At 60.1% G+C, this 24,888-nt stretch overlaps 1 protein-coding gene across 1 annotated transcript in view; it reads right to left on the bottom strand.

Annotated features, from left to right (window-relative positions):
• The window catches only part of GAS6 (growth arrest specific 6), a 34,493-nt gene extending 9,776 nt beyond the window's left edge, over positions 1–24,717 (bottom strand). The window contains exons 1-9 of the mRNA XM_039221622.1: positions 24,526–24,717; positions 13,396–13,420; positions 11,843–11,905; positions 5,965–6,087; positions 5,252–5,374; positions 2,640–2,762; positions 1,872–1,993; positions 1,343–1,461; positions 918–1,107 (exon numbers count right to left, since the gene is read on the bottom strand). Of these exons, the coding sequence (XP_039077553.1) occupies positions 918–1,107; positions 1,343–1,461; positions 1,872–1,993; positions 2,640–2,762; positions 5,252–5,374; positions 5,965–6,087; positions 11,843–11,905; positions 13,396–13,420; positions 24,526–24,687 (1,050 nt within the window). The 5' untranslated portion in view covers positions 24,688–24,717. The remainder of the gene's footprint in view (positions 1–917; positions 1,108–1,342; positions 1,462–1,871; positions 1,994–2,639; positions 2,763–5,251; positions 5,375–5,964; positions 6,088–11,842; positions 11,906–13,395; positions 13,421–24,525) is intronic.
• Between the last annotated feature and the right edge of the window lie 171 nt (positions 24,718–24,888).

The following is a 24,888-nucleotide window of genomic DNA, read 5'->3' as shown; positions in this document are numbered from 1 at the left end:
GGATGGGGAGAATGGAGGGGCGACTGAGCCGACTCCACCTTGAGTGGCCAGGTCATGCCCTGGGCAGGGGCGGCTGTGCCAGTCACTGGTCGCTGGTCACATGTGCACCAGCTTTCTTACCTGGGCACTGCCCAGCCCACCCGGGACCCCCCATGCCCCTCGACGGCAGGGGCCAGGCTGCCAGCCAGGAGTGCGTGGCTCCCCAGGCCCTGATGGAGGCTGCGTCCCTCCCTCGGGTTCCACTGTCTTATCTGAGTTTTGCTGCCGGCGCCCCTCCTGCTGCTCCGGGGAGGAGGAAGTGGGCCTGACCTAACAGGGCGGACGGCTTAGCAAACGTCCCAGTGTCTCTGCTCAGACAGCCCCCCTCTAACTGAGCCCTTCCAGGTGCTCGTTGCTGAGACCCCCCCTTCCTACCAGGGGTCTCTCAACTCCAGGAAGGGCTCTGCTATCAGGCCGCTCTGGGCACGGGGATGCAGGACAGGGCGGTGCTGGGACAGTCATCCCTGGGGCTCTGGGCCGTCAGGACCTGCTCCAGAGGGAGGAGCCCACGTCTCAGCACCTGGGCTTGTGCAGGAAGGGTACAGGTCCGAGGTGCTGTGGACGCTTGGGTGGGAGTCGCACCAGGCCTCAGCCCAGGGCCCCCAGCCTCAGCGCCACCGACATTTGAACCTGGACAGCTTTCTCAGGTGGGGAGTCCTGTGCGCTGCAGAGTGACAGGCAGCCCCTGGCGCCCCCAGGAGCTGCTGTGACAAAATGGTCTCAGGGACATAGCCAGATGTCCCGGTGGAATGGCCCACCAAATGTAAAGTTCCCAAGGGCGGGGCCCACACCGTGGTGTGCGGTGCTCACTGTCAGGTGCCAAAGCACACCTTCCCCAGGAGCCACATCCGCCAGGCGGCAGTGGTGGCCACACTCACCGTCTGCCACATGCCGTGGTTGATGACAGGCCCGCTACTGGTGACACGGCCAACACCATGGTAGCGGAGCTGCAGTTCCAGCCGGCCGGCCCGCAGGCCCAGCACGATCCAGGTGCTGTCTTGACGGCCTCCAGCAAAGAAGAGGACCCCCTCAGGGTCAAAGGTCCTGAAGTCGAATTCGGCAAGCAGCCTGAGTGGCAGCGTGAGGAACAGCAGGTGACACACAGGCCGGTGGCTCACGATCTGCCACCCTGCAAGACCCAGCCCGTCGTGGGGGGGCAGGTAAGCAGGCACCCCAGGACTCTCCCCAGCGCTGGAAGCAGGCCCCGCACAGGCGGGCATCCACGCCGACCCAAAGGCTGGGACAGGGCACTCGGCAGCCATGGCTGTGCCAGGACCGTGGGGTGCCGCCAGCCGCCTCCCACCTGGTGGGCTGCAGCCTTTTGAAGCGCAGTCTGATCACGGGTGTCCCGCTGAACATGCGGCCCAGGTACAAGGACTTCACACTTTTGGCAACATTGAAAGGCACGCAGGGCAAAATGTCCTGTGAAACAGATGTGAAGAGCATCAGACGGTACTCGCCAGTTACACCCCTCCCAGCCACGCGGGGCCTGTCAGGTCGCAGGTCAACCTCTCCTCAGCTGCTCTGCCACCCAGGTGTGCAAGCAGGTGGCACACAGGCCTCTCTAAACCCTGAGATTCTGTTAGAGCGGGACCAGCGGGTGTGGGCGTGCACCCCCAGTCCGGAGGCTCTGACTGCACGTGCACTGCACAGCACCGGCAGTGCGAGCTCTGGGTGCGGGCCGCGTGGTCGGCTGCAGGTAGAGAGCCACCGCGGGGGGTTTCATGCACGGGACAGACATGCCCCCATCCCGCATCACCCCTGCCCTGGGTCACCAGCCCTTCTCACTGTGAACTGTCTTCCCGAAGTGGGCGGCTGCCCCGGGGCCCTACCTCGCAGGTGTTCATGTCCGGGGACAGCTTCAGGCCCCCACGTCCGTCACAGTGGCACGTGTATCCCCCTGGGAAGTTGACGCAGGCCTGCTCACAGCGCCCCTCCGCACACTCGTCCACATCTGCCGGCCACAAGGGAGACGGGCAAGCCTCACCTGTCTGATGACACACGCGGCGTGCTCTCGGCGGCGGAGGTGCCCCCCCCCCCCCCCCTGCGCCGGTAGTTCGTCTCGACAGATCTCAGGAGGGGTTGGAACAAGCTAGCGGGTCAGCGCACAGAGCACATCCAGCTTTGAAGGGCCAGCTGCCGTCGACAGGCACCCCGGGGCTGCTTGAGGGGCCACAGGGACACCCTGCGGGCACACGGAAGGGTCTCAGAAGGTGGAGGAGCCGCCAGGGCCCCGGGCAGGAAGACCGTTAACCGGGAAAGTCCTCTCTGTGCCATCCACGCACAGCAGCTGGAGCGGGTTGTCACACGAAATCCGGCCGCTACAGCAGCCCCAGGCACAGGGCCCGTGGCAGGTCGGAGAAGAGGCCGAGCAGCCGTGGACGCACGTGTGGACTGCATGCGCGTGTGTGTATGTGTGGGCGTGCACACACAGGCTCACGGGTAGGAGTGTGGGGTACTGTGCGTGTGTGCACGTTGTACGTGCCGAGTACGCATGGATGCACAAACGCTCGCGTGTACACAAGCACACACGGGGTACCGCGTGCGTACTCGTGCACGTGTGCGTCTGCCTGGTGCGGGTGGGCAGCTGGAAGACGTACCTCGGCAGGCCTTCTCCTGGGAGCTGAACGCGTAGCCGTCGTCACAGAGGCAGGAGTAGGAGCCGGGCAGGTTCCTGCAGTGGGCCTCCCCGCACGCCTTTCCGTGCGCACACTCGTCCACGTCTGCAGGAGAGCCGCAAGCTGGGCCCGCGCGTTTCCGAGGCGCGGGCAGGTCGGCGGCGCGGCCCCCAGGCCGCCGAGGCTCCCCGCCCCTCCTCCCAGCCCCCCCCTCCACAGCCCCAGGCTCGGCAAGGGCCCGGGGGGCGTTTCCGCCCGGCGACCTGCACACTGGACAGGGCTCTGCGCAGCGCAGCACCGGAAGGCCAAGGCCTAACCCCGGGTCCGCACCGGAAGCCACACGCCCCACACTGTGGGGACCCGGCTCCCCCTGGTACGTGGGGCGTGCCGGGCGCAGCCGGGAGCGCACTGCCCGTCCTGCACCGCGCGCGCGCTCGGCCGCCCCGCATAGGACGCTCTCGGAATTTGGCCGTGAGGCCCTACGGCGACGGCAAGAAAACCGCAGGGACACCCCACGGCCTCTGCCGGCCGTCACTGCTCCACAGAAGCTCGTGACCTGGGCTGCACGGTGTGCGCAGCCGCTGCAGGGCCTGTGATGGCGGAAGGGCCGGGGGCGGGGGGCCCGGGGCCCACGGCAGCTTCGCGGCAGGGCTCACACCAGTGCTTCCCAGGCCAGCCGTCCCATGGGAAACAGCGGGCAAAGCTCCAGATCCCTCTCGCCCGGGTGGCCGCCTGCCCCCTTGCTGGCCTCTCCCACAGCGCCTCTGGCAGTACGGTGGGTGGGGCTGGGCCCGGAGACAGCCGAGCTCCAGCCTCAGGCCTCCTCCCTGCACCCCCTCCTGGACACTCTGCCTGTGGGAGATGCCACCGTCTGACATCGGTCACAGAGCACGGTGACTGGGAGAGTGGACAGCGTGTGGCGTTGGCACCGAGCCCAGGGCACAGAGGGGCCCCGCCCAACCATACTGCGTGCGCTGCGGCCAAGAGGCCAAGGACCCAAACAGGTGCTGCTCACTCTCCCCCTGAGGGGCCCTTGGCCCACCTCCCAGCTGTGCAGGCTGGGGATCCTCCCTGCAGCCAAGGACAGATGATGGAGAGGCCTGGGGGGCCCCTGAAGCAGGCGCAGCGACCCCACTCCCTCCTTCCCAGCATCTCGGGTTCTGACCGAGGAGGGCAGGATGGAAACTCTGGGCCCTTCCACACCACAGGGACAAGGCTTCCATTCCCCACAGCCTCCCTTGCCTGCATCTGGGGGCTCCAAGGTCCCCAAAGAAATAGTGATGGCCAAGAGAGAGGAAGGTATGTGTGGGCCGGTCTCGGCAGGCACACCCCGAAACCTGGCAGCGGAGGTGGGGTGCCTGCCATCATGCTGGTCTCGGTCGCGATGAGGAGAGCACCTGGCAGCCGCTGACCCAGCAGGTGGAGCCCCGTCCCCGGTCCTGCACGACGCTCTGGAGGAAGCTAGGGTGCAGGGAGTCTCCGGGACCCCCAGAGTCCGCATACATCAAAGACTTGGGGAGTGGGTGGGAGGGAGACCCTGCCCAGGGACTTCCGAGGAAGGAAGCTAAAGCAGGACATCCCCGACGGCACTGAGAACCCCGCCCCTTGGCCTCGACAGCTACAGGTGCACCAGCCACCGCGGGACCCTCCCCCCGGAGGCTGCTTCTCCCTCAGCACCTCCACCCTGTTCCGGGGCAAGCGAGCACTGAAAAGAAGCGTCCCAGATTCCCAGGGACCTCAGCTGGTCTGAGCGGGAGGGAGAGAGCCGCCCTTGTGAAGTGGAGCGCCCCTGTCTTGCAGTAGGCCGGCCACAGCTTGCAGGGGGCCCCAGGCCTCTGCCAGAGGGCAGCAAGGGTGGGCGTGGACAGGGGCCGCCCCGGGGCTAGAGGGGGTGGCCGCGCTCCTGCCCAGGCCCGCCCCGTCCTGGGCGGCCGGTCCGCAGAGCCGGGTGAATCATCTCCGGGCGGCTGCTGGGGCAGCTGCCCGCCGCCGCTGACATGCCCGGGCTTGTGCTCGGCGGGGGCCCCTCCGCGCCGCCCCCACCCTGCCTTCGGCTCCGCCCCCCGCCCCGCCCCGCCGCCTTCGGCTCCGCCCCCGCCCCGCCCCTCCGCCTTCGGCTCCGCCCCCCGTCCCGCCCCCCCCCCCCCCCCTCGGCTCCGCCCCCGCCCCTCCGCCTCTTCCTGCCTCTCNGCAGAGCCGGGTGAATCATCTCCGGGCGGCTGCTGGGGCAGCTGCCCGCCGCCGCTGACATGCCCGGGCTTGTGCTCGGCGGGGGCCCCTCCGCGCCGCCCCCACCCTGCCTTCGGCTCCGCCGCTCCGCCCCGCCCCGCCCCTCCGCCTTAGGCTCCGCCCCGCCCCTCCGCCTTCGGCTCCGCCCCCCGTCCCGCCCCGCCCCTCCGCCTTAGGCTCCGCCCCCGCCCCTCCGCCTCTTCCTGCCTCTCCCGAGCTTGCAGCCTCTGGAAGAGCAGCGGACTTGACCGCCAGCTTCAGCAATCTGACATCGGGCTGACTCTGGCAATTTGGCAACTGCACAGACAGGGGAGGAGCGCAGGGGGGCGCAGGGAGGCGAGGGAGGGGCTGGGCATGGGCGTTACCTTGGCAGGTCCTGCCGTCTGCGGAGAGCGCGTAGCCGCTGTAGCAGGCGCAGTAGAAGCTGCCGGGCTTGTTGAGGCATATTTGGTTGCAGCCCCCGTTCTGCTGGCTGCACTCATTGACATCTGGGCACAGGACAGACAGAGGCTGGGGGCACGCCGAGGTGATGCACGACCCGCTGGGCGCCTGCAGTGGCATCTGCACGCCCCTCTCCACAGGGAGAACCCGCTGTGCCAAGGGCGGTGACCTCTGGGAGTGGGCACCAGAGAAGGGCAGGGCCCCTGGGTGGTTTGGCTCAGCAGTGAAGGGGCCCTCGAGGTCACCGGGTCACAGGGGTTTTTCCTGCAGCTTCTCTGCTGACCCCCCAAAACTGCAGACAGGAAGGATGGACAAGACCCTACTCAAGGGTCCCCAGGGGTGGCCCTACAGTGGCTCTTCTCCCAGTCCTGCCTGAGCCAGGCCTACACCAGCACCCACAGCTTCTCAAGTTGGACAGCGCCCCATCCTTGGAGGTGAAGGCAGGGCCTCCCCGTGCTCCCTGGAGACGTGAGGGGCCGAGGGGCATGCCTGCCCCTCCTCTCCTTCTTCCTCTGAGCCAGAGGGAGGCCAGCCAGTGAGGGGCCAGGTACCTGGGGCCAGAGGGCTCCTGGTTCGGCTGGAAGGAACACCCCCTGCATGTCCTCGGGAAGGGGTGGGGGCACAGAGAGGGCCTCACCTCTGTCACAGAGCCGCCCACCCCAGCCAGCTCGGCACTGGCAATAGAAGTTGCCCATGAGGTCTTGGCAGACTTGGGTCCCCTCCTTGTTGCAGGGGTTTGGGGTGCACTGGTCAGGCAGGTCTGTGTCAAGAGAAAGGAAGGAGAGAATGTTCACCGGGGAGGGAGCAGCCAGGGGTCAGGCCCAGACTAGAGGCATGGACCCAAGCTCTGGGCAGGAGGATGGTCATGGAGCAGCCGGCCGGGCCCTCGTCCGTTCCAGGGAGATCTGGGTCCGCTTGTAGGGAGTGGCCACCTGCCCACTGGGCCAGGGGCTGCGGAAGAGGACCCCCGGCCTCCCAGGGAGCAGGCCCACAGACCCCTGGCTGACCCAAAGGGTCACATGAGGAACTCCCATCCCGGCCAACATCTCCACCGTCCGTGGCCAGGCACTCTGTCCACTCAGACCCCAACACACTCCCCACAGAGTTTGGCGGCCACAGGAGCACCCGCCGCACCGCCTGGCCAGATGTGGGACTGCCCAGGCCCAGGCTGCCTTGGCCCTCCCAGAGGGGTGCCAGCCAGGCTTACTTGGACTCCCCTGCTCGGGGGGCGGTCTGCCGGCCACGGCTTTCAGTCACCGAGTCAGTTTCCACCTGCTTTAGGGGCTAGTTGAGACTGTCCCGTGGAGCGCCTTCCAAGGACTCGGTGTGTGAGCAACTTCTCACAGGCCGCTGAGTGCAGCTCCAAGGCACCATCGCTGCAGGGCCCACCCGGGTGCAGGTGCCCTTCGGGAGGGGCCCCGGCCCGGAGTCTCCGGGGAATTTCCGCACCAGGGCCTGGGCCAACCTCTGCCGCACCCGGACACAACAGGCCCAGGAGATTCCCGGCCCCGCAGCCCTTGGGTGGCTCAGCTCTTGTCTTGGTTCCTCAACAAACCATGGCCAGCCTTCCCCTCCCCGGGACTCTGCCAGTCCCCGTTCCTCTCCCCTCTCCCAGCATGGACATGTGCCTCTTCCGGCCTTGGGGACAGCACCGGGCCCGTGGCTGAGGTCCAAACCCAGGACCAGGGCTGCGGGTCGGGGGAGAAGCCCAGAGTGCCCGCAGCAAACTCGCTGTCCCTCAGGCAGGTGTCCTTCAGCTGCATGGACAATTGTGACAAAACCCTGCTGCTCTGGACCATGTCCCTGGCGGCGCTGCAGACTGTGGCCTCCAGGCCAGCCAGCTGACAAACGTTCCCAGGCCCGGGTGAAGGTCTGGCCAGGCAGGGGAGGGCAGGTGACAGTGTCACCTCTCCCAGGGCCATGTGTCCCACAGCTCTCTAATTACGTCAATCACTTTGTGTATGTGTGTGTGTGTGTGTGTGTGTGTGTGTGTATACATATATATTTTTTTTTAACATTTATTTACTTTTGAAAGACAGAGACAGAGCACTAGTTGGGGAGAGGCAGAGAGCGAGGGAGGGAGACACAGAATTCGAAGCAGGCTCCAGGCTCTGAGCTACCAGCACAGAGCCTGCATGGGGCTCGAACCCACAAACCATGAAATCATGACCTGAGCTGAAGTCGGAGGCTTAACCGACGGAGCCGCCCAGGCATCCACTTCTCTTTATTTATGGAGAAGCCCGTTACACACACCAACTCCCGGGCTCTCCGGCTTCCTCTCTGCCTGAGCCAACAGGGAAAAGCCAAGAGCTCAGCTGCCCTTCCTGCTGGGGGGCTGGCCAGGGGGGCACTCACCACCGTTTATCACTTCTTTCTTGAAATGACTGACATTCCCAGCCCAACGCCAGGTTTGGGGACAGCGGTGAATTCTGCCTCACCGGCCCGGGACTCGAGTGGCCCCCAGCCCATCTGGGCCTCCCATCGGCCCTCGTTGGCAGGACCTGAGACCCCGCTGTGGTGTGTCCCTGTGTCCCATGCAGGTCTGTGACCTTGTCACCGGGGCCCCACTTCGGCGTCTGGCAGCGGGTCGCTCCTGTGGCCCCTGCCACGCTCACTGTCAAGTGTTGACCGAAGACAGGATCCCCGAATGCTTTGTGACACTTGCACAGTTGTTTTTGGCAGGGAAGGTAAGTGCCTTCTACCCGTAAGCAAGTAGGAATTGGGTCCAGGAATGAGGAAACGGGGCCGGGAACAGCATGTCCACAGCCCCCGGGAGCCGGCAGGTTGGCCCTGCACACCCCATGCCGCCTGCGGGGGAGGGTGCAGGGGGGCCAGGGAGGCCAGGGCCCAGCGCCAGCCCCAGAGATGGCAGAGAGAGCAGGCGGGGTCGTGTGCGGGGGCCTGGGCCGCCTGCTCACAGCACAAGCCCAGAGGGGCCCCTGAGGGACGGAGGGCGGGGAGATGGTGTGCGTCTCCACTTGACGTATTTGGTTCAAGATTCAGTTATTTCAGAAGTACACATTTGACATGAGGGCTGGCTAACTCTGGAGTTGCCTAGAATGCTAAACCCCCTTTAATAAAAATGCCTCAGGGCTCCACACTCAAGGGTGGAGACGGGTTCCCACATGACCCCCAGCGCAGCTGCATGTGCTGCCCCGTCGGGAAGTTCGTCCCCAGGACAGAAGGAAGGAGGGAGGGTCCGACACTCGGCAGAGGCCCGGCAAATGCCTGCAGAATCTAGGGAGCATGCCTGAGAGCACAGGTGAGGGGAAGCCTCTGCGGGCACCCAGAGCACCCACCTCCTCGAGTGGCCAGAGCTGCTGAGGATGTGGGGTTCACCCCGCCCCCGCGCAGCCAGGCTGCTCTGAGCAGACACGTGAAGTTCCCTCTGCAGGGTGCCTTCCTCTGCTGCTTTGCCTCCCCATTCTCCAAATGTGAAGGTAATAACAAGTTATAAGCTGGAGGACATGTGTCCAGTGCAGGCCCCACTGTGACCAAAGGGCACATCACACACGGTGGGCACATCGAGGTTTGTGAGTGGAAGGCGGAGACGTCAGTGGCAAGAAAGCCCCAGGCCCGGGGTGCAGCGGGGCTGGACGTGGGCACCTGGCAAACTGAGAGGTGGGCTCTTGGAGGATGTTGCTTTGATTTTAACAATAACAGACAGTCAAGCACTCGGCTATGCCACCTCGTGACCACCAAATAAGCTGGCTGTCGGGAGAGAACCATGAAAACAGCTGCAAGCTGCCTGAACTGTGTGGCAGGTGCTGAGGCCTGCACGCGCCACTCTGGGGATGCGTGGGGTGGGGGATGGGGGGTGGGCAGGGCACGTGTCCTTCCCGAGGGACAGGCCTCGGGTCCTTGTCCCCAGCTGTCTTCATGCACACCCCAGGAAGGGTGCACTGCATTTGCAGGGTGCCTCAGACTTTGGAAAATTAAGGGCAGATGGCATGTAGTCATGCACCCATGGAGGGCGATGTACTTGACCCAGGCGCACAGGCCAGAGAGACTGGGCGTGGGGGGCGTATAGCCTGCTGCCACTGCACGCGATCTGGCCTCCGGTGCCAGCTCAGGACTCCTCCCAGCCGCCAGCAGAGCACAGAGTCTCAAGCCAATTCAGAATGCATCTTTGCTGTTCAAACAATTCAAGTCCCTTGAAGGCCACGAAATCTCACATGTGGCACAACATGGCCCAGGACTCAGTGACTTTAAACAAACGCTGTTGGGTGCTGCTCTCTGGAAAACCCTGACCTTCACACTGTGTCAGGAGGCATGAATAACTAGGTAACTTTATAATCTCCAGAAAAGGACAATCTAAAACCCAGAAATTAAAACATCTATGGGGGCAACTAGGGGTTTCAGTCGGCTGAGCGTCCAACTTTGGCTCAGGTCACGATCTCGCCGCTCCCGAGTTCAAGCCTCGGGAGGGGCTCTGTGCTGACAGCTCAGAGCCTGGAAACTGCCTCGGATTCTGTGTCTCCCTCTCTCTCTGCCCCTTCCCTACTCACACTCTGTCTCTTTCAAAAATAAAAATAAACATTAAAAAAAGAAAGCAATCTAATCAATTTGGAGACACAATTTAAAAAATTGGTTTAGCACATTGACAATAAGAAGAATTGCTAAAAACAAAAAGCCAACATGACATGAAGCTAAAACTGCAATGAACCCCTCTCTCCAATCTGCTAAGGCCCCAGTGAAGTCATCAGCCCTTGGAGAGGCTGAGGTCATGGGCTGACCCCAGGGAGGCTGAGGTCACAGACTGACCCCTGAAAGGCCAAGGTCATGGGCTAACCCCAGGGATCTGGGGTCATGGGCTGACCCTAGGAGGCCAAGGTCACGGGTTGACCCCCTGGAGGCCAAGGTCATAGGCTGACCCTAGGAGGCTGAGGTCATGGCTAACCCCCGGGAGGTGGCTGACCCCTGGGAGTCCGAGGTCAAAGGCTGATCCTTGGGAGGTGGCCGACTCCCAGGAGGCTGAGGTCACGGGCTGACCCCTGGGAGGCTAAAGTCATGGGCTGACCCCTGGGAGGCCGAGGTCACAGGCTGACCCCAGCAAGGCTGAGCGAGGGGGCTTGCTCCCGGTTGCCCATGATGCATGGGCATGGGTTTTGGCCACCCTAACAGGCGCTTCTGCCCAAAATGACAAGTCTCAGTCTGCTCTGCACCTGCTATTGTGAGGTTGCCCTAGGGTCAGAGGGGAGTGGGGGCCACACAGCCTTGCCACCCTCCCCTCCCCTTCCTGAGTTAAATCAATCATTTCTTGTACTCCTTGGGACGGGGGCTTGCGCCTGTTACAAGGCCAGGCAAGAGAGGCAAGGCCCTTGGCCGGCACACTGACAGGTGGGTGGCCAGACGCAGCAGCACCGCACGCCAGGCCATGAGCAGCTCCGGGTCCTCCCCTGCCTTCTGGGCTCCCCGGGGAACGGCAGCCTGGCATCAGGAGCAGGAAGAGCCCGGCTCTGCATCAGGGGCTGTGCGCCCAGAGCCTGGCTCCCAGCACACACAGCCAACACACGTGGACGCCTGGGCTTAGGGGCAACCAGCCAGCTTGCCCCACGAGCCACTCAGAGCCAAGCCAGGCCCAGCGTCCATTCAGCGGAGGTGGCCACAGCGTCCCTCACCCGGCGAGAAGTCAGTTTTACTGTATGCTCACTTACATAACGTTAATAAGAATACAAAAGATGCACGATGAGCTGAGGATAAATTAGTGTAAACGGCTAACACATAAAGCTCAGCTTGATGCAGTGAGAAAAACATAAATAGCAAGACTGGGCATCACTCTTTGCTGTTTATACCGTAAGACACCAGAAGTTAAAAACCTGTGTCAGCTCGGCAGAGACAAGCGGACGGGCCCCTGCTCGTGCCTGCTGGCTGCTCTGTAATCAGAGCCCACAAGCATCGGAACGAGAAACGACAGTGGGCCTGGTATTGTGGCCCCACCCGGGGACTCTGACCTACAGACCCCGTCAGATGTGAGCGAGATCTATTTGTACTAATAAGAAACGGGAAACAGCCTAGAAGCCCCCAGTTCATGGTGAATGCTACCTACCCAAGCCAGTGTTGCCGTGAATGTGTGTGTGCGTGTGTGTGTGTGTGCGCGCGCTGAGCTGCATATGGGGCAGAGGTCAGCACGCCCGTGTGGTAAGCTAGCGTTTGTACAAATCAGAGAGACTGTGCATATGTGGTTATGGGCCCCAGAATATTCTCAGAACTGGTAACTGTGGCCTCTGGGAGCCTAACTGGTTGACCAGGGCACACAGCCAGGGACAACACACCTGCTCCTCACACCTGGGAAAGGCTGAGACCTCACACTGCATGCACTGCTTGCTTATTTAAAAACACCGAACGTCGTTTGCTTCAAAGGGAAAGTTCAGTGGAAAAGGAGCAGAGCTCAGGCCAGTGCTGCAGCTCCTTAAGATAATGGGACTCATCAAGGTCCCCTGAAAACCACAGCAAAGCCTGAAGTTACCCAAACCCGTCTGGCTTTGAGGGAGACAGGAATGAAGCAGACTTACTCTGTACGCAGGCAACGAAAGCTGGGCTCTTGGTGTACGGAGATCCATGTTTAGTAATGCAGTCTGCAAGAGAGATGGAAAGCACGTCATTCACGTCCCAGGAGACAGACAGACCTCATGGGAGACGGGACAGACCCCAGGTCATGGAGACAGGACAGACCTCGGGTCCTGGAAGACAGGACAGACCTCAGAACTAGTCTGTTATCTCTGAGACACGCTGGAAAAGATTATTCATGTTTCCCAGGTGCTCCAGCAATAATACAGTTAAGCTTTTGTTATCACAAATCATTTCAACAGTGACAAACGAGGAAACGCCTCCACCAGAAAGGCAGAACCCTGTGTCCAAAGGTCTGTCTGCAGCCTCTCCCTCTGCAATGGCACCCAAGGATCGGCAGTAACATTCAGTGAGTTTTCTGACCATGGTCGGAGAGGGAAGCCTCAAATTCAAGTTGGTCTCCAACGGAATCCCCGTTGGACCCTTAATTTGAAAGTCATGATTCGAGTGTCCCCGTCCCCCAGCCGTCTGGCAGGCCAGTGTTCACGCGGGAGCTGGTGGAGGTGACTAGACACCAGAACTTGCGCAGAACAGCTGTTGGGCAAGTTCTGGTCCTTCAGTAGGCTCCTGGTGCTTTGTCACACCCTAGGACCGGGGCCCGGGCAACCCGGAGGGCCCCCGGGGCCAGCTGGTCACCCTCCGCCCCTGGAAACAGACCCCTAGGACTCAAGAGCGAGGCCTGTGGAGGCCGACAGGGAGCCTGGATGTGGGCAGGTTCCTGGGCTTCTCGGGGCCAACTAGGGTCCATGTGCTTGTCGCCAGGTACAGACACAGAGAAGTATGTGCTAAGAGGATGTAAGGCCAACAGAAAATTTACCAAAATTAAAAAGGAAGACCCTGGAATAGATCTATATCATTGTATGTGATATACATCTTAAAAAACCTTAAAGCCACATTAATTAAAGGACTGGTTCTTGGAGAAGTCCGGGCCTCTTTCTGACGGTCCAGGATAGACTTGGCTTTCATGTGTCTTCCTATTCTCTGTCCCGAGTTCACTGGGGAGCTTTCCAGGGGCCACTGTGCCCAGTGACACCCCTGCTCGGTGGCCAGGAGCACCTGCCTGTACGTTGCTCTTGTTCAGATCAAATGAAAATATTTTTTACTGTGCTCAGTTCTGATTAAGAACATGGCAAATATCAACTACAGTAGCTCACATGAACAAAAGCTCCCTGGCGTTTTCAATAGTTTCAGGAGTGCAGCCACCCTGAGGCCACAAAGTCCGAGACTCACTGATCTTCCACATTCCCCAACAGCAAGCTAGTGGAGTCAGAGCAGAGAAGCGGTTTGCAAACAATGGCACTGGACTGAGGCTCACACGGTCACTGTGGCGTGAAAGACACGAGCAGGCGCTGCGCCCGCGTGCTCTGAGAGTCCTGAGCTCACCGTGTGATTAAAGCAACCTCCCCTCCAGGAGAAGCTGCACAGCTGTCTCTGACAGGTGACACATGTCCACCTCTGTTCCTTTACGACAACTACAGAAGCAGTGACGTGAACTTACCTAAGTATCTTGGATAAAAATAGTCCTGCGGAAAAAGAAAAAGAAGGGGCAACAGTTTACTGGCATGGTCCGCGCTCCCCACCCAGGGCGCACAGCAGCTGGTGCGGGGGGGCTCGCTTCCTCCCAGGGGCCGCAGACAGGCACTTGAGGAGGCAGGTGCGTGGGGAGGGCGGGGAATTCTCCACAGCTGGCTCAGTGACAGCAGGGCAGAACCACCCAGAAAGCCACTTTCCACCTCGAAGACCATGGCGTGAGGAAGGAAGTGGGAGGGTGCGGCCTGGGCCTCAGCAGAATGAGGTCCGCAACACCGCTGACGCGCCGGGGCCTTCTGTAAGCAGCAGTGATGTCATTTAAGGAAGTTGGTCTAGACCCTCGCTGGTGCGGGGCCCCTCCTAGAGGCGTGCAGACCCCACAGGGCCACCCGCACAGGGCGCTGATTTGCATTCACTGCTTTTGTAAAAGCAACTGGTGCTGGGCGAGGTGTGCAGGGTGTGTGCAGGGTGTGAGCGAGGGTCTTTCCATCCGTGAATACAAATCAAGAGGTCTGCACCGAACACACCGTCTGCCAAATACCAGGACCACCTGCCCTGTCTTAGCAGCAGAGAGCAGCTGGGACTGTCCCCAGTGCCCTGGCCCCGCCCATCCACTGTCATCTCCCACTGAGGGTCGATCACGGAGTGGCTTGACCCTAGATGCCCCCTTGATGGGACCAAGTTACCAGGCGGCAGCAGCCACCGATGCGGGGTGTCCCCTGCAGGTTCTGTGATGGAGTCCTTCCATCCGACCCTCACAACCACTCCAATGTCTTTCCAGTTAGCCCCGTTATCAGAGAGGGGGAGAGCGAGGCTCACAATGGGTTGTGGTGTTTGGCCAAGGGTTAGGAAGCCAGGTTGGGCTCCCGACAGCACGCTGTGACCCAAAACCACGTGGACAGGAGCTGGCGTGTCATTGGCAGTGACAGGCTGCCCACACGTTAGCTGGCCTTACGCCCTGGGCTGGCACCTCACCTCCCCTTTCCTCGATGTTTACATCACAGCCTGTTTACAGAACTTTGCTAAGACGCCCTTCAGAAAGTCACGTTCTGATAAAGACGTGGCCTAGAAAGTTCTTAACTCCTTTAAAAGAAAAGGAATGGTCAGAGCAAGTTTATTATTTCAGCTTGTGTGATGGTTGTGAAGGTGACATGTAGGCAGGTGTGACAGAGGTCAGGTCTGACGGGCAGAGCCACACAGCCTGGGTGGGGACACCCTTCCCCACCAGCATCCAGAGGCCCCTGACAGCCTGGTTTCACTTCTCTGTGCTGCTTTTAGTCATGGACTGGCAACTCCCAGACAGGAAAGGCCGGCGAGGCCAGGCGTGCTCTGACGAAGCCCCCGGAGCTCAGGGCAAGCAGGCAGTGACATCTGCCAGGTTACGAGGGACAGCAAAGGCCACAGACTTTGTCACACAGGGAAGGGCTCGGGCTCTGAAGGAAAATATTTAGGATGCATGATGTGTCCACTCAGGAAACCGAGAATCAGACTATGAAGGGATTGGAGACCAGAGGGTCTGGGGCAGAGTGCCTGATTGTCACAAACCGTGGCATTGCCACAGGAAAGCTGTTCTGTATGTTTCCAGAAAGCTGTATTATGTTTTCCAAAACCATGACTGTTGCTAGTTCTGTGTCATGGTTTAATAGTGATTGTTGGGGCACCTGGGTGGCTCAGTCGGTTAAGCATCCGACTTCGGCTCAGGTCATGATCTCACGGCCCGTGGGTTTGAACCCCGGATCGGGCTGTGCTGACAGCGTGGAGCCTGGACCCTGCTTTGGATTATGTGTCTCCCTCTCTCTCTGCCCCTGCCATGCTCGCTCTCTGTCTCTGTCTCTCAAAATAAAAACATTAAAAATTTGTTTAAAAAAATAGTGATTGTGTTGTTGTGGGAAGGCCTCACTGACCGAAGAGCCACGCACCCCTCCCTCCAGTTAACCACACCTGTGGGAAGGTGGTTTCTGAAACCACTGGACCTTAAGCTGGTGACAGTTTATCCTAATTTGGGTGCTTGGTTTATTCGGCCAGGGTGGGCAGGGTGCTAATTTGGCTGGTAATCTAGGGCAGAGATGATTAACTCCGAGTAACAGCAAAGCTGAGACAGATACACTTAAAACCACTCAGTGTGCACTCTCCCAAGAGAAAGAGCCATTTCTAATGTCCTTCAGTGTACTGACCAAAGAGGAAGACCTATGGAAATCCATGAAAGAAGGGCACGGAACACAGAACACAGAGCTGGCCCCACCGGCACCACGAGTTGGCCACACATAAACTGTAGCCTGAGGCTCAGGAGCTGGGTGGACTCCCCTGGGCATCACCCCACGGGGATCCACGGAACAGAGGCCACAGTGCAGATGGCCAGATTCAGAACCGGGGATCAGCTGCCTACAAGCTCACCCTCCTTCTTTTCGACCACACAGGAGCAAGGCTAGCATGGGGCGCGTGCGAGCCGACCTGGTCAGGGGCAGGGAGTGGGCAGGCCGGCCAGCAGGGTGCCAGGACCGCCCAGGCTGGAAATGAGCCCATTTGTCATCTGGCAATCATTTTTCTCAGGAGTTTGCTTCTGCTTTACTTAAACAGTAAAGATAGAAACAAGTTTGCAAAACTGCAGGCCACTAAACTGTGAGCTGAAGATCCCAGAGAGGAAGGTGTATGCCCAATACATGGCCTGGTTCTGACTACCCCTCAGAAGGCCCTCAGGAGCCATTGCTAAACAGGTGAATGAATGATAGATGAATGGAAGAATGAGTGAATGGATGGATGGATGGATGGATGGATGGATGGATAGATGGATTGGAGGATGGATGGATGGAAGAGTGGATGGATGGATGGATGGATGGATGGATGACGGACGGACGGACGGACGGATGGATGGATGGATGGAAGAGTGAATGGATGGATGGATGGATGGATGGATGGATGGAAGAGTAGATGGATGGATGGATGGACGGATGGATGGATGGATGGATGGATAGATGGATTGGAGAATGGATGGATGGAAGAGTGGATGGATGGATGGATGGATGGATGGATGGATGGATGACGGATGGATGGATGGGTCAAAGGAAAAATGCATGGAGGGGTAGGTGTATGAATGAATGAACAGGCAAACATAGAGTCCTACAATTTTCACTGAGTTGGACAATAACTCCATTGAATTGTTGGTTTTATTTATAACGTAGCTAAGCACATTGGGAGAAATATCTAAATCAGTGCTTTAAGCTTGTCTCTTCCAAACTCAGAAGTATCAGTATTGTTTCCTCAAGCTTACCAACTGCCAATACATTTTAAAACTTAGATCCTTAGATTAACTGCCATTTGCCAAGATTTTCTTCTGCCATCCATTCCAAGGACCCTAATCTCTGAAGAGGCGATGAGACATGGTGCATGTAAGATTCAACAACTGAGTTGTCACTACTACTAGGAGGCACTGCTCATGAGCGCAGTGGCCCTGTGTGGAGCGCACGCCCCACCTGAGGGGGAGCACCTGGTTCCAGGAGGCTCCGCGTGCTGGTCTCGGCCAAGAGCCCACTGGCAGCACATCCTCACCGGAGCGGAGTCGGTGCTCCAACCAACCCAGGCTTCCCTCAGACGCCGTTCTCCCGTGCCCTGTTCCCCGCATGTTCGTAAACACACGAAGTTGTGCCCAACGACCTTCAAGGCCTGAACCCAACAACAGACTTGGTGCACTTTCATCTAATGTGACGCCTAGCAATGTGCTCTGAAACCACAGGACAGTGCATCCGTGAGACGACCTCTTCCGTCTCGGCACCTTAACGATACTGTCACCCTCTGGCCCCTTCACTAAGAAGGGCACACTGGAGAGGACAGCTGGTGAAACCTTTGAGAATTCCCATTTGTAGACAGGACCCTCCAGCAGCCTCTGCCCTGCGCTGACCACCGAGACCCTGGCCTGCCACACAAGGTCTGTGGCAAAAGTCAAGGGCAACAGGGAGCTGCCCGCCCTCCCAGGGGGCGAGGTCACCTGTAGGCTGTCTACCTGCCACTCACCCGCCCCCCCCCCCCCCCCCCCCCCCCCCCGCTGCAAGCCACGAGCACTCGGGATCTCCACCGGCCTCCTTGCCCGGGGCCTGCCCAGCCCAGCCTGCTGAAACGCCATCCTGGGCACTCCTTCCCTGGGGCCTTCTCTGAGGCTCGGTGGGGCTTCTACCAAACTCCACACTCTGAGAGCAAATCTGCCTTCCGAAATGGTCAAAAACCACACAAGCCCAGTCGGTCAAAATGTACATTATTAAGGCAGAAACACCACCTGAGCTCACAGTGTGAACTGAGCACAGTCACCCTCACGTGGCTTATAAACAAGGACCACATGCAGCTGGGAAGGTTCTAGAACTTGGCGGCGGGCAGCTCATACATACCTTTGCGTCTGAACCACTTTAACTCTCTGAGTTCCTCACAAGCAGCGCTGTCCCTGCAGGGACGGGGTGAAGCAGGGGACCCGGACAGCCCTGATGTCGCTGTCACCTTCAGCGCGACTGCCCTCAGCCCCTGCCCATGACGCGTGCGCGGGCTCACGGGAGACTCACGGCCAGCAGGGCTGAGGACAACGTGCTCACGGGTGTGGACACTGCTTTGCAAACACATCAACATGGAATTCCCGGCACTTTTATCGAGTTTACACAGCACAGCAGGAGGCGCACATCACAGTGTAACAAACCGCAGTTACTTTTCAAACAGTCAGTTGAGAATTTCTTACTTCCTTTAATAAATAACTGCCTGAAATTTTGTTTCCAAAAATCCTTACACTATTAGGCAAAGCAGGCCGTGACTCCTGTGTCACAGTAAGTGCTTATTTACGTGATATAAACACAAGGTGCCTTCCTGAGAAACGGTCCACAGTATTGACTAATCCTTCAGCCTTAATGCTGTCTTCTTAGCAAACTTGACTTCTAAGGGAAAACTGTCCAAGTCACATCAACTAAGCCTCGTCCTTAATGAGGCTTTTGCCTTCTGGCAGCTGGAGGAACACACAGCTACGGCCTCACTGCACCCACGGCGCCCGGAGAGATTCCCCTCTGGCGGGCACCCCTCGGGCTGCAGGACCCAGGCCAGCATCACTCAGTCTGTGCGTGTTTTCTAGGTGTGGTTCACACAAAATCCTTCTTTCCTGTCTTCTTCCCAAATTCATCTCTTCTAAGATTCTCCAAACCAAGTGCCCGTTTAAGCACTCCGTGAGACCGAAGGAAACATGGACCAACCCCCTCCACCCCACCCCCCCGCCCTTGCCAGGCAGCTCCCTACCCCCGCCAAGCCCACAGGACCTCCAGGTCAGCCCTGCAAGGGTGCAGGCCCCAGACACACCCCATGAGGCCGCGGAGCTCCTCTCCTTCCCCAGACACTAATGTGCACGTCTGTCGAAAATTCCTGCGGGGACAACACCCTGGGCACTGTCCCCCAGGCGCAGAGATGAAAGCCGGGGGCTGTGGCTCTGCGGGGCTGCGCAGAGGGATTCCTGCGGCCGCACGCACCCCAGGCCCGGAACCATTCCCCGGTGCCCGGCACACACCGGTGAGACAAGCACAGGGGCTGAGCGAGCAGAGCGCCTGGAGGGGCCACAGCCCACTGGAAAGCTGGCTTCTCTGGGCCCTTTTCATAACCAGCTTTAGGATGAAGCAGCAGCCATGTGGGCGACACCACGAAGGGGGCTGCGTAGACACTTCTCACCTCGGAAGGTCAATCACTTCAGCGTTAACCTGCTGACCTTGGAGGCTGGGGACCTGGGTATCCATCTGTGTCCTCCCAGTGAAGAGTGAGCTTGGGCCAAGTCCCCACAGAAACCCCTCGGCCTCAGTTCACAAGCATCCAGAATAAGGGCCACCGCGTCTTCCTATCCTGTGACAAACACTACTGCAAAGTTCTTGTTCGTTTCTGGCCTCGGAAAAGGAATTTTAAGTGCATTTTGGTGTTGCTCTGGATTCACGCTGCAGTGTCACGTGCACGTGAGGTGTCTCGCCGTGCATCCGGCACAGGGTAAGCCTGGTGTGCGCAAGAACAACCCAGGACACGCTTCTGAGCAATGCAGCTGCGGCAGTCGTTCAGGGCGGGCCCAGGGTGACTCTTCCATCACAGGCGGCCGGTCGGCTACACGACAGGGCAGGTAGGAAGCACTCTCATACCCCGGGTCCCTGACACCTGCCAACAGCAATCGCCTAACATGACTTCCATTTCATCGGAAGCATCACGCTGTAGAAACGTGTGTCCAAACCAGGTGGTCACCCAGGCAGCTGCACCTGCAGCGGCCAGTCATGACAGCCATCCCGGCGGACGCCCCGGCCCAGCCTCAGGGCCCCCCACCTGCCCCACATGGAGGTGCGGGCCCGTCCCCAGGGGCTGACTGGTGCCAGCTGTGGGATTTCCACAGAGCGCAGTGTTCTGACCGAGAAGAGCCCCACACAGACCAGGTCTCTACGGCCGGTTTGGGGAACAGATGTGGAAAAATGTGTTTTATTACCATTGGCACTAATACCAGAAAGAAACAATTTTCAAATCTGATAAAAGAAGTCTGAGAAGGGGCGCCTGGGGGGCTCAGTCAGTTTGAATGTCCGACTTCGGCTCAGGTCATGATCTCGCGGTTCGTGGGTTCGAGCCCCACGTCGGGCTCTGTGCTGACTGCCAGCTCAGAGCCTGGAGCCTGTTTCAGATTCTGTGTCTCCCTCTCTCTCTGACCCTCCTATGCTCACGCTGTCCCTCTGTCCCTCAGAAATAAAAAAAAAAAAAACATTAAAAAAAAAGAAGTCTGAGAAAACAAGTAAGAGAGTGATAGATACATTACAATCTCATTTGAACAACACGTCTGTCATCGAGCCAGCACTGGAAGCAGGCCTGATGTTCCTGACTATTTCAAGTCCTCTTGAAAAGTTATTATAAAACTTCCAGTGAACTGCACCCCGTCAAGGTCCACACCCACAAGAATACACACCGGGTTCCCGGTGGGACCCCTGGGCCGGCACTGCAGACGCACCGAGCATTTCCAACACCCGCCTCAACAGATGCCGCAACAGCCCCAGGGCTGACCCGCTGACCAGCCACCACAGGGAAGAGAGGATGGAGCGTGAAGAGAGTGGGGCACCTGTCAGCGGGACTGGGACACAGGACCCGGGAAGTTTCTGGAACGTCCTGGCCCCGCTACTTGGAATCTCAAGAAACAGGCCATAAGCAGCAGATGCTTAAAAGGACGTTTTTGTTACTACAGTGTTTCCCACAATGTCTTTCGTTGGTTCTCGGCAGATGCCAGGCCTTCCGGCAAGGACCGAGGGCGTTCGCGGGGCCTGGTCTGCAGAGCAGGGGAGCACAGCGGGAGGGCCTGCAGACCACTAGGAGAGGAGCCAGCACGGGCAGGCCTGTGGGTGCTGGGCCGTGCCTCGGCCGCCGTCCACGGGCCTCTTGGCTGAGCAGCCGCCGCCTCAAGACAAAGCAGAACCGGCCCCACGATGTGAATCCAGCCTGTGACCCGCCTCCCCGCAGCCTCCAGGTGCAAAAGCCCAAGAAGGAAAGGGCCCGGAGGGGGGCCGCGGTCGGTGGGGAGCAGCTTCCCCTGAGGACCTCGGGAAAGGAGACGGGTCGCGTGTGCGCGGGGAAGTGTGTGCAGGCCCCTGCAAGGCCGCGGTGGGGGGGGGGGGCAGGTGGGCAGCAGGTGGCTGTCCTGGAGGTCACAGCCACGGCATCACCTCCCCAGCCAGGCCACCCACATTGCAAAGGCAAGTCATGGTGCAGATAGGGGGTGGTGGCGACGAGGTTCCCTCTTCTCCCCTCCCACCTCCCTGCTGGAGCCTTGGTGACAGACACCTCTTAGGCCTCAGACTGAGGCAGGGCTTTCACCTCTGTAGGGGTGCCTGTCCCCAAGCTGTCCTGGAAGAACCTGGGATCGCAAGAAGAGTGTCCCTGGAGGCCAGCAGCGCTGCAGGGCTCTGGCACTGACTGCACCCCTAAAACCCTCCACCGCCACCACCAGGCTCCCCCACATCCAAGAGACATGGGGGAGGTGGGAGGTGGAGACGGACGGAGAGAGACGGGCGAGGCGGGGCACACGGGAGCTCAAGTGCTCCAGCGCCCACGCACCTGTGCCGTGAAGCCCTCCAGGTGTGCTGCTGGCTGTACTGCAAGTACTGTCTGTACCTCGAATTTAATGAGGTGGTAGGTTGAGGCCAGGGCCTGGAGTTTCCTTCCTAGCACCAGGCTGTGGCTGCCAGCGGCCAGCTCCCAGGAGGGGCGTCTCCCAGGTGCCGGAAGGCAGGTCGGGTGGGGCTGGCTAAGTCTTTTGTCCAGAACCCTTTCCGGAAGCAAAGGCCGATTAAGGAGATGGCCTCCTGCGTCTGGAACCCGCCAGCATTAAAGGATTTAAGTAGAAGTGACTCTGTGGGCTGGCCTGCGGTGAGCTTAGGAGAATCCCAGCAGAGACAGCTGGGGTCTTGTGAACGGGAAGCAACACCGAGGACAGCTAGGAGAGGGAGAGCCAGGCAGGGACCGTAGCCTGTGAGAGGAAACAGATAAGGAGGGACTCGAACTGGCCCTGAGCCCTGCAGAGGAGCGTTAGCTCTGGCGACAATGGGGAGCCTGGGACGCTCCCCAGGAGCCTGAGGAGTGAGGAGGGAAGACCATCTGCTCCCAGGAGGGAAGCAGAAGGGTGACCAGGATGTCTGGGAGTCAGGAAGTACCCCCCCTTCCTCTCCAGCACAGGTGTGCGATAGCCCCTGGAATCAGGAAGGAGCCATTGTGCTAGTAGCTACCTGCTGTGAAGGTCACTTCCCTTCCCAAAGAGGAAGACAGGCTAGTCTGGAACAATCCAGATCAGGCAGGAACACCCTGGAGCACACCCAGCAAGCAGGCGGCACTCAGCACAAGCCTCCAAATACCAGAAAGTTCGGCTGCAGCCCAGAGGTGGCTCTCCCAGGTGCTTAAGCCCACCGAGCTGGGGGGGGGGGGGGAGCAGGGCCGAGCTCCCCCACTCCCTCCCTGGGGCTCACTCACTAGCGTGCCCCCAGGACCCCAGGATTAGAACAGGGCAGACCCATCTTCTCTGCCAGCAGGAGCGAGCAGTGTGATAAACTCCCCCAAAGGCAGAGCCAGGGCCAGGCAGGTGTGTGTGGCTGCCACTAAGCTGGACCCTGAGGACAGGCTGGTCCCTTTTGGAGTGCCCCCAGGGCAGTGTGGGTGAGCGCCCTGGAGGAGCAGGTGAGCCTGGCCCGAACTCCTATCCTAGCCTGGCTCCTCCCAGCATCCCACTAGCCAATGGCCAAACACAGTAAACAGTCTTCACTATGATCTACAAAGACTCAAGGTTCAAGTTCAGGTAGAGGACCTGCAACCCAGCTGACCTTGAGGGAAGACCCCGAAGGGAGCTGGTGTAACCAGAAAACCAGTGAACAAAGGGAAGGATGTGGTTACTACAGCAGCCAGGGACTGCGAGGACAGTCCTGGAACACTGCGGACGGCTCTGCCATGAAGGAGGTTTGCGGGTCTCTGCTGGGCCAGCCATAGGGGAGGCCGTGACCTCTGGGGCAGGAACGCGCCCAGAGCACTGGCTGCGTTAAAATCACGGATCCCGAGCGCACTCTCCTTTTCTTGCCTTTGTGTGAGACGTTTGTAAATAAAGTTATAATTAAAGCATAAAAGCAGTTACGGTCAGAGAGGAGATTGATGCTCTGGGAAGAAGGACAGTGTGGCTAATGCACAGTGTGTCCAGGAAGCAGCCAGGTGGGGCCAAGGGGTGAGTGGGAGCCTTGCTGCCTCAACTCTTGTCACTTGTGAGCCCCATCCCAGGGCCTCCGTGCAAGGTCACTGCACCTGTCACACCATCCTGCAGCCGGGCGGGGACCTGCTGGTCAGGCACATGGCCCCGTTGGTAGGGGCCACCAGAACTCATCATTAAAGAAGCAGAAAACAGCCAGAAAAGACCAGCAACGCTGCCCCTTACAGGAAGATTGAAGCGGTGCCGCTATTGACGTGGAAGGCAATGGCCCCGCAGCAAAGGAGCTTCTCAGAGCCCACCCAGGGCAGGGACTCGCCCAGGAACTGCTGGGGGCTGGCCATCTCCGTAAAGCTTGCTTCACAACCGCCTGAAAAGAGCTGTCACATCAAATGATGAGAAACACCAGCAAAGAGAAAAGCCTATATGGGCCACACAGAGCCCTCCACTTACTGCATGCAGTGTTTATTTTATCCCAGAATTCTTTAGAAGAAAAATTCCAGTAGAAACCAAACACGTCTGTGAAATCGCCCTGACCTCATGGTATAAAGCCCATCCAATTTCCACACTTGCACTTTCCAAGGGCATTTGCCCCAGGGCAGATGCACACGCACGGTCCTGCGGGTCGCCTCCCGGAGGCCAGAGCTGCTGCGTGCTGCTGAGTGCACACTGGCGCAGTCCCCGCAGTTGGCGGCCTGCCACACCCCCCCCTCCACGGACATTATTAATAGAAATGTGTCCTGAGCCCGCACAGCCAGGCTCCCGAAGTCACCAGCTGCTTGTAAAGAGCACCTTGCTGCAAGGGGCCGCCGCTGGCGCCCACCCTGGCCGGTGCCCTGCCCCCGCCTCCTGCCCACCCCTCCCACACGTGTTCTGGTCCTGTTCCTGTGGTATTTTGGGACCTGCTGTGGCAAGCAATTCCAGAGGCCGCGTCTTTCAGTTCCTCCTCCAGGCACAGTCCATGCCCCTTGATGGGGGATGATCAAGGGGCTGGGCAGCCCACCCTCCCTTCCAGTCCATCTAAGTGGGGAGGCGCAGGAAGCCCTTTAGACTTTTGGCCATTGTATTTCTTTTACATGTTAAACGTGGTGTATTTCCCTGAAAGCCGCTGCCTTCAGAGGCCCTGCCGATGGAGAGAACAGGGTCCCAGGCGCACCCGTTCGCACACCCGCTTACAGCTGTGGGAGCACCTGCGGTCACCTGGAGAAAAGGGGCCGAACGGTGTGGAGGGGGCGTGAGGGCGGGACCCAGGGCCGCCCCTCTGGCCTTGTGCTCCGGCACGTCCGGCCCTGAGGCCCGCCTGCAGCCCAGGCGCGGTGTGCGCGGCCGGGAAGGGGGTCCGCGCGGGGCTGCCCAGCAGCGCGCACGAGGGCGTCCGCGGTCGCGCGCACTCACCGTCTCGGGGTCGTTCTCGAACACCTCCCGGGCCTCCTCCTGGCTGCACAGCTCCTCGATGCACTCCCTCTCCAGGTGGCCCTGCTTGGCCTCCTCGAAGACCTGGTAGGCGCGTCGCTGCCGGGGCCGCAGGAGCTGCGCCGCCTCGCGCGCCCGCAGCATCACGGCTGCCCAGACGCGGGCGGGAGGACGGCGGCAGCGAGAGCGGGGACGGAGGGGGACGGGGGGACGGGGGGGGACACGCCGTCAACCCCGCCTCGCACGCGCCGTCCTCCCGGCCGCCAGCCCCCCGGGGACGCGGCTTCGGCGTGCGGGGCCGGGGAGGGGGGGGTTGCGGGGAGCAGGCACCCGGGGCGGGGGGGG

The sequence above is a fragment of the Hyaena hyaena genome, unplaced genomic scaffold (assembly GCF_003009895.1).
Source record: "Hyaena hyaena isolate Hyena2069 unplaced genomic scaffold, ASM300989v1 scaffold_992, whole genome shotgun sequence".
Lineage (NCBI taxonomy): Eukaryota > Metazoa > Chordata > Mammalia > Carnivora > Hyaenidae > Hyaena > Hyaena hyaena.
This window is presented reverse-complemented; position numbering and strand designations above follow the sequence as displayed.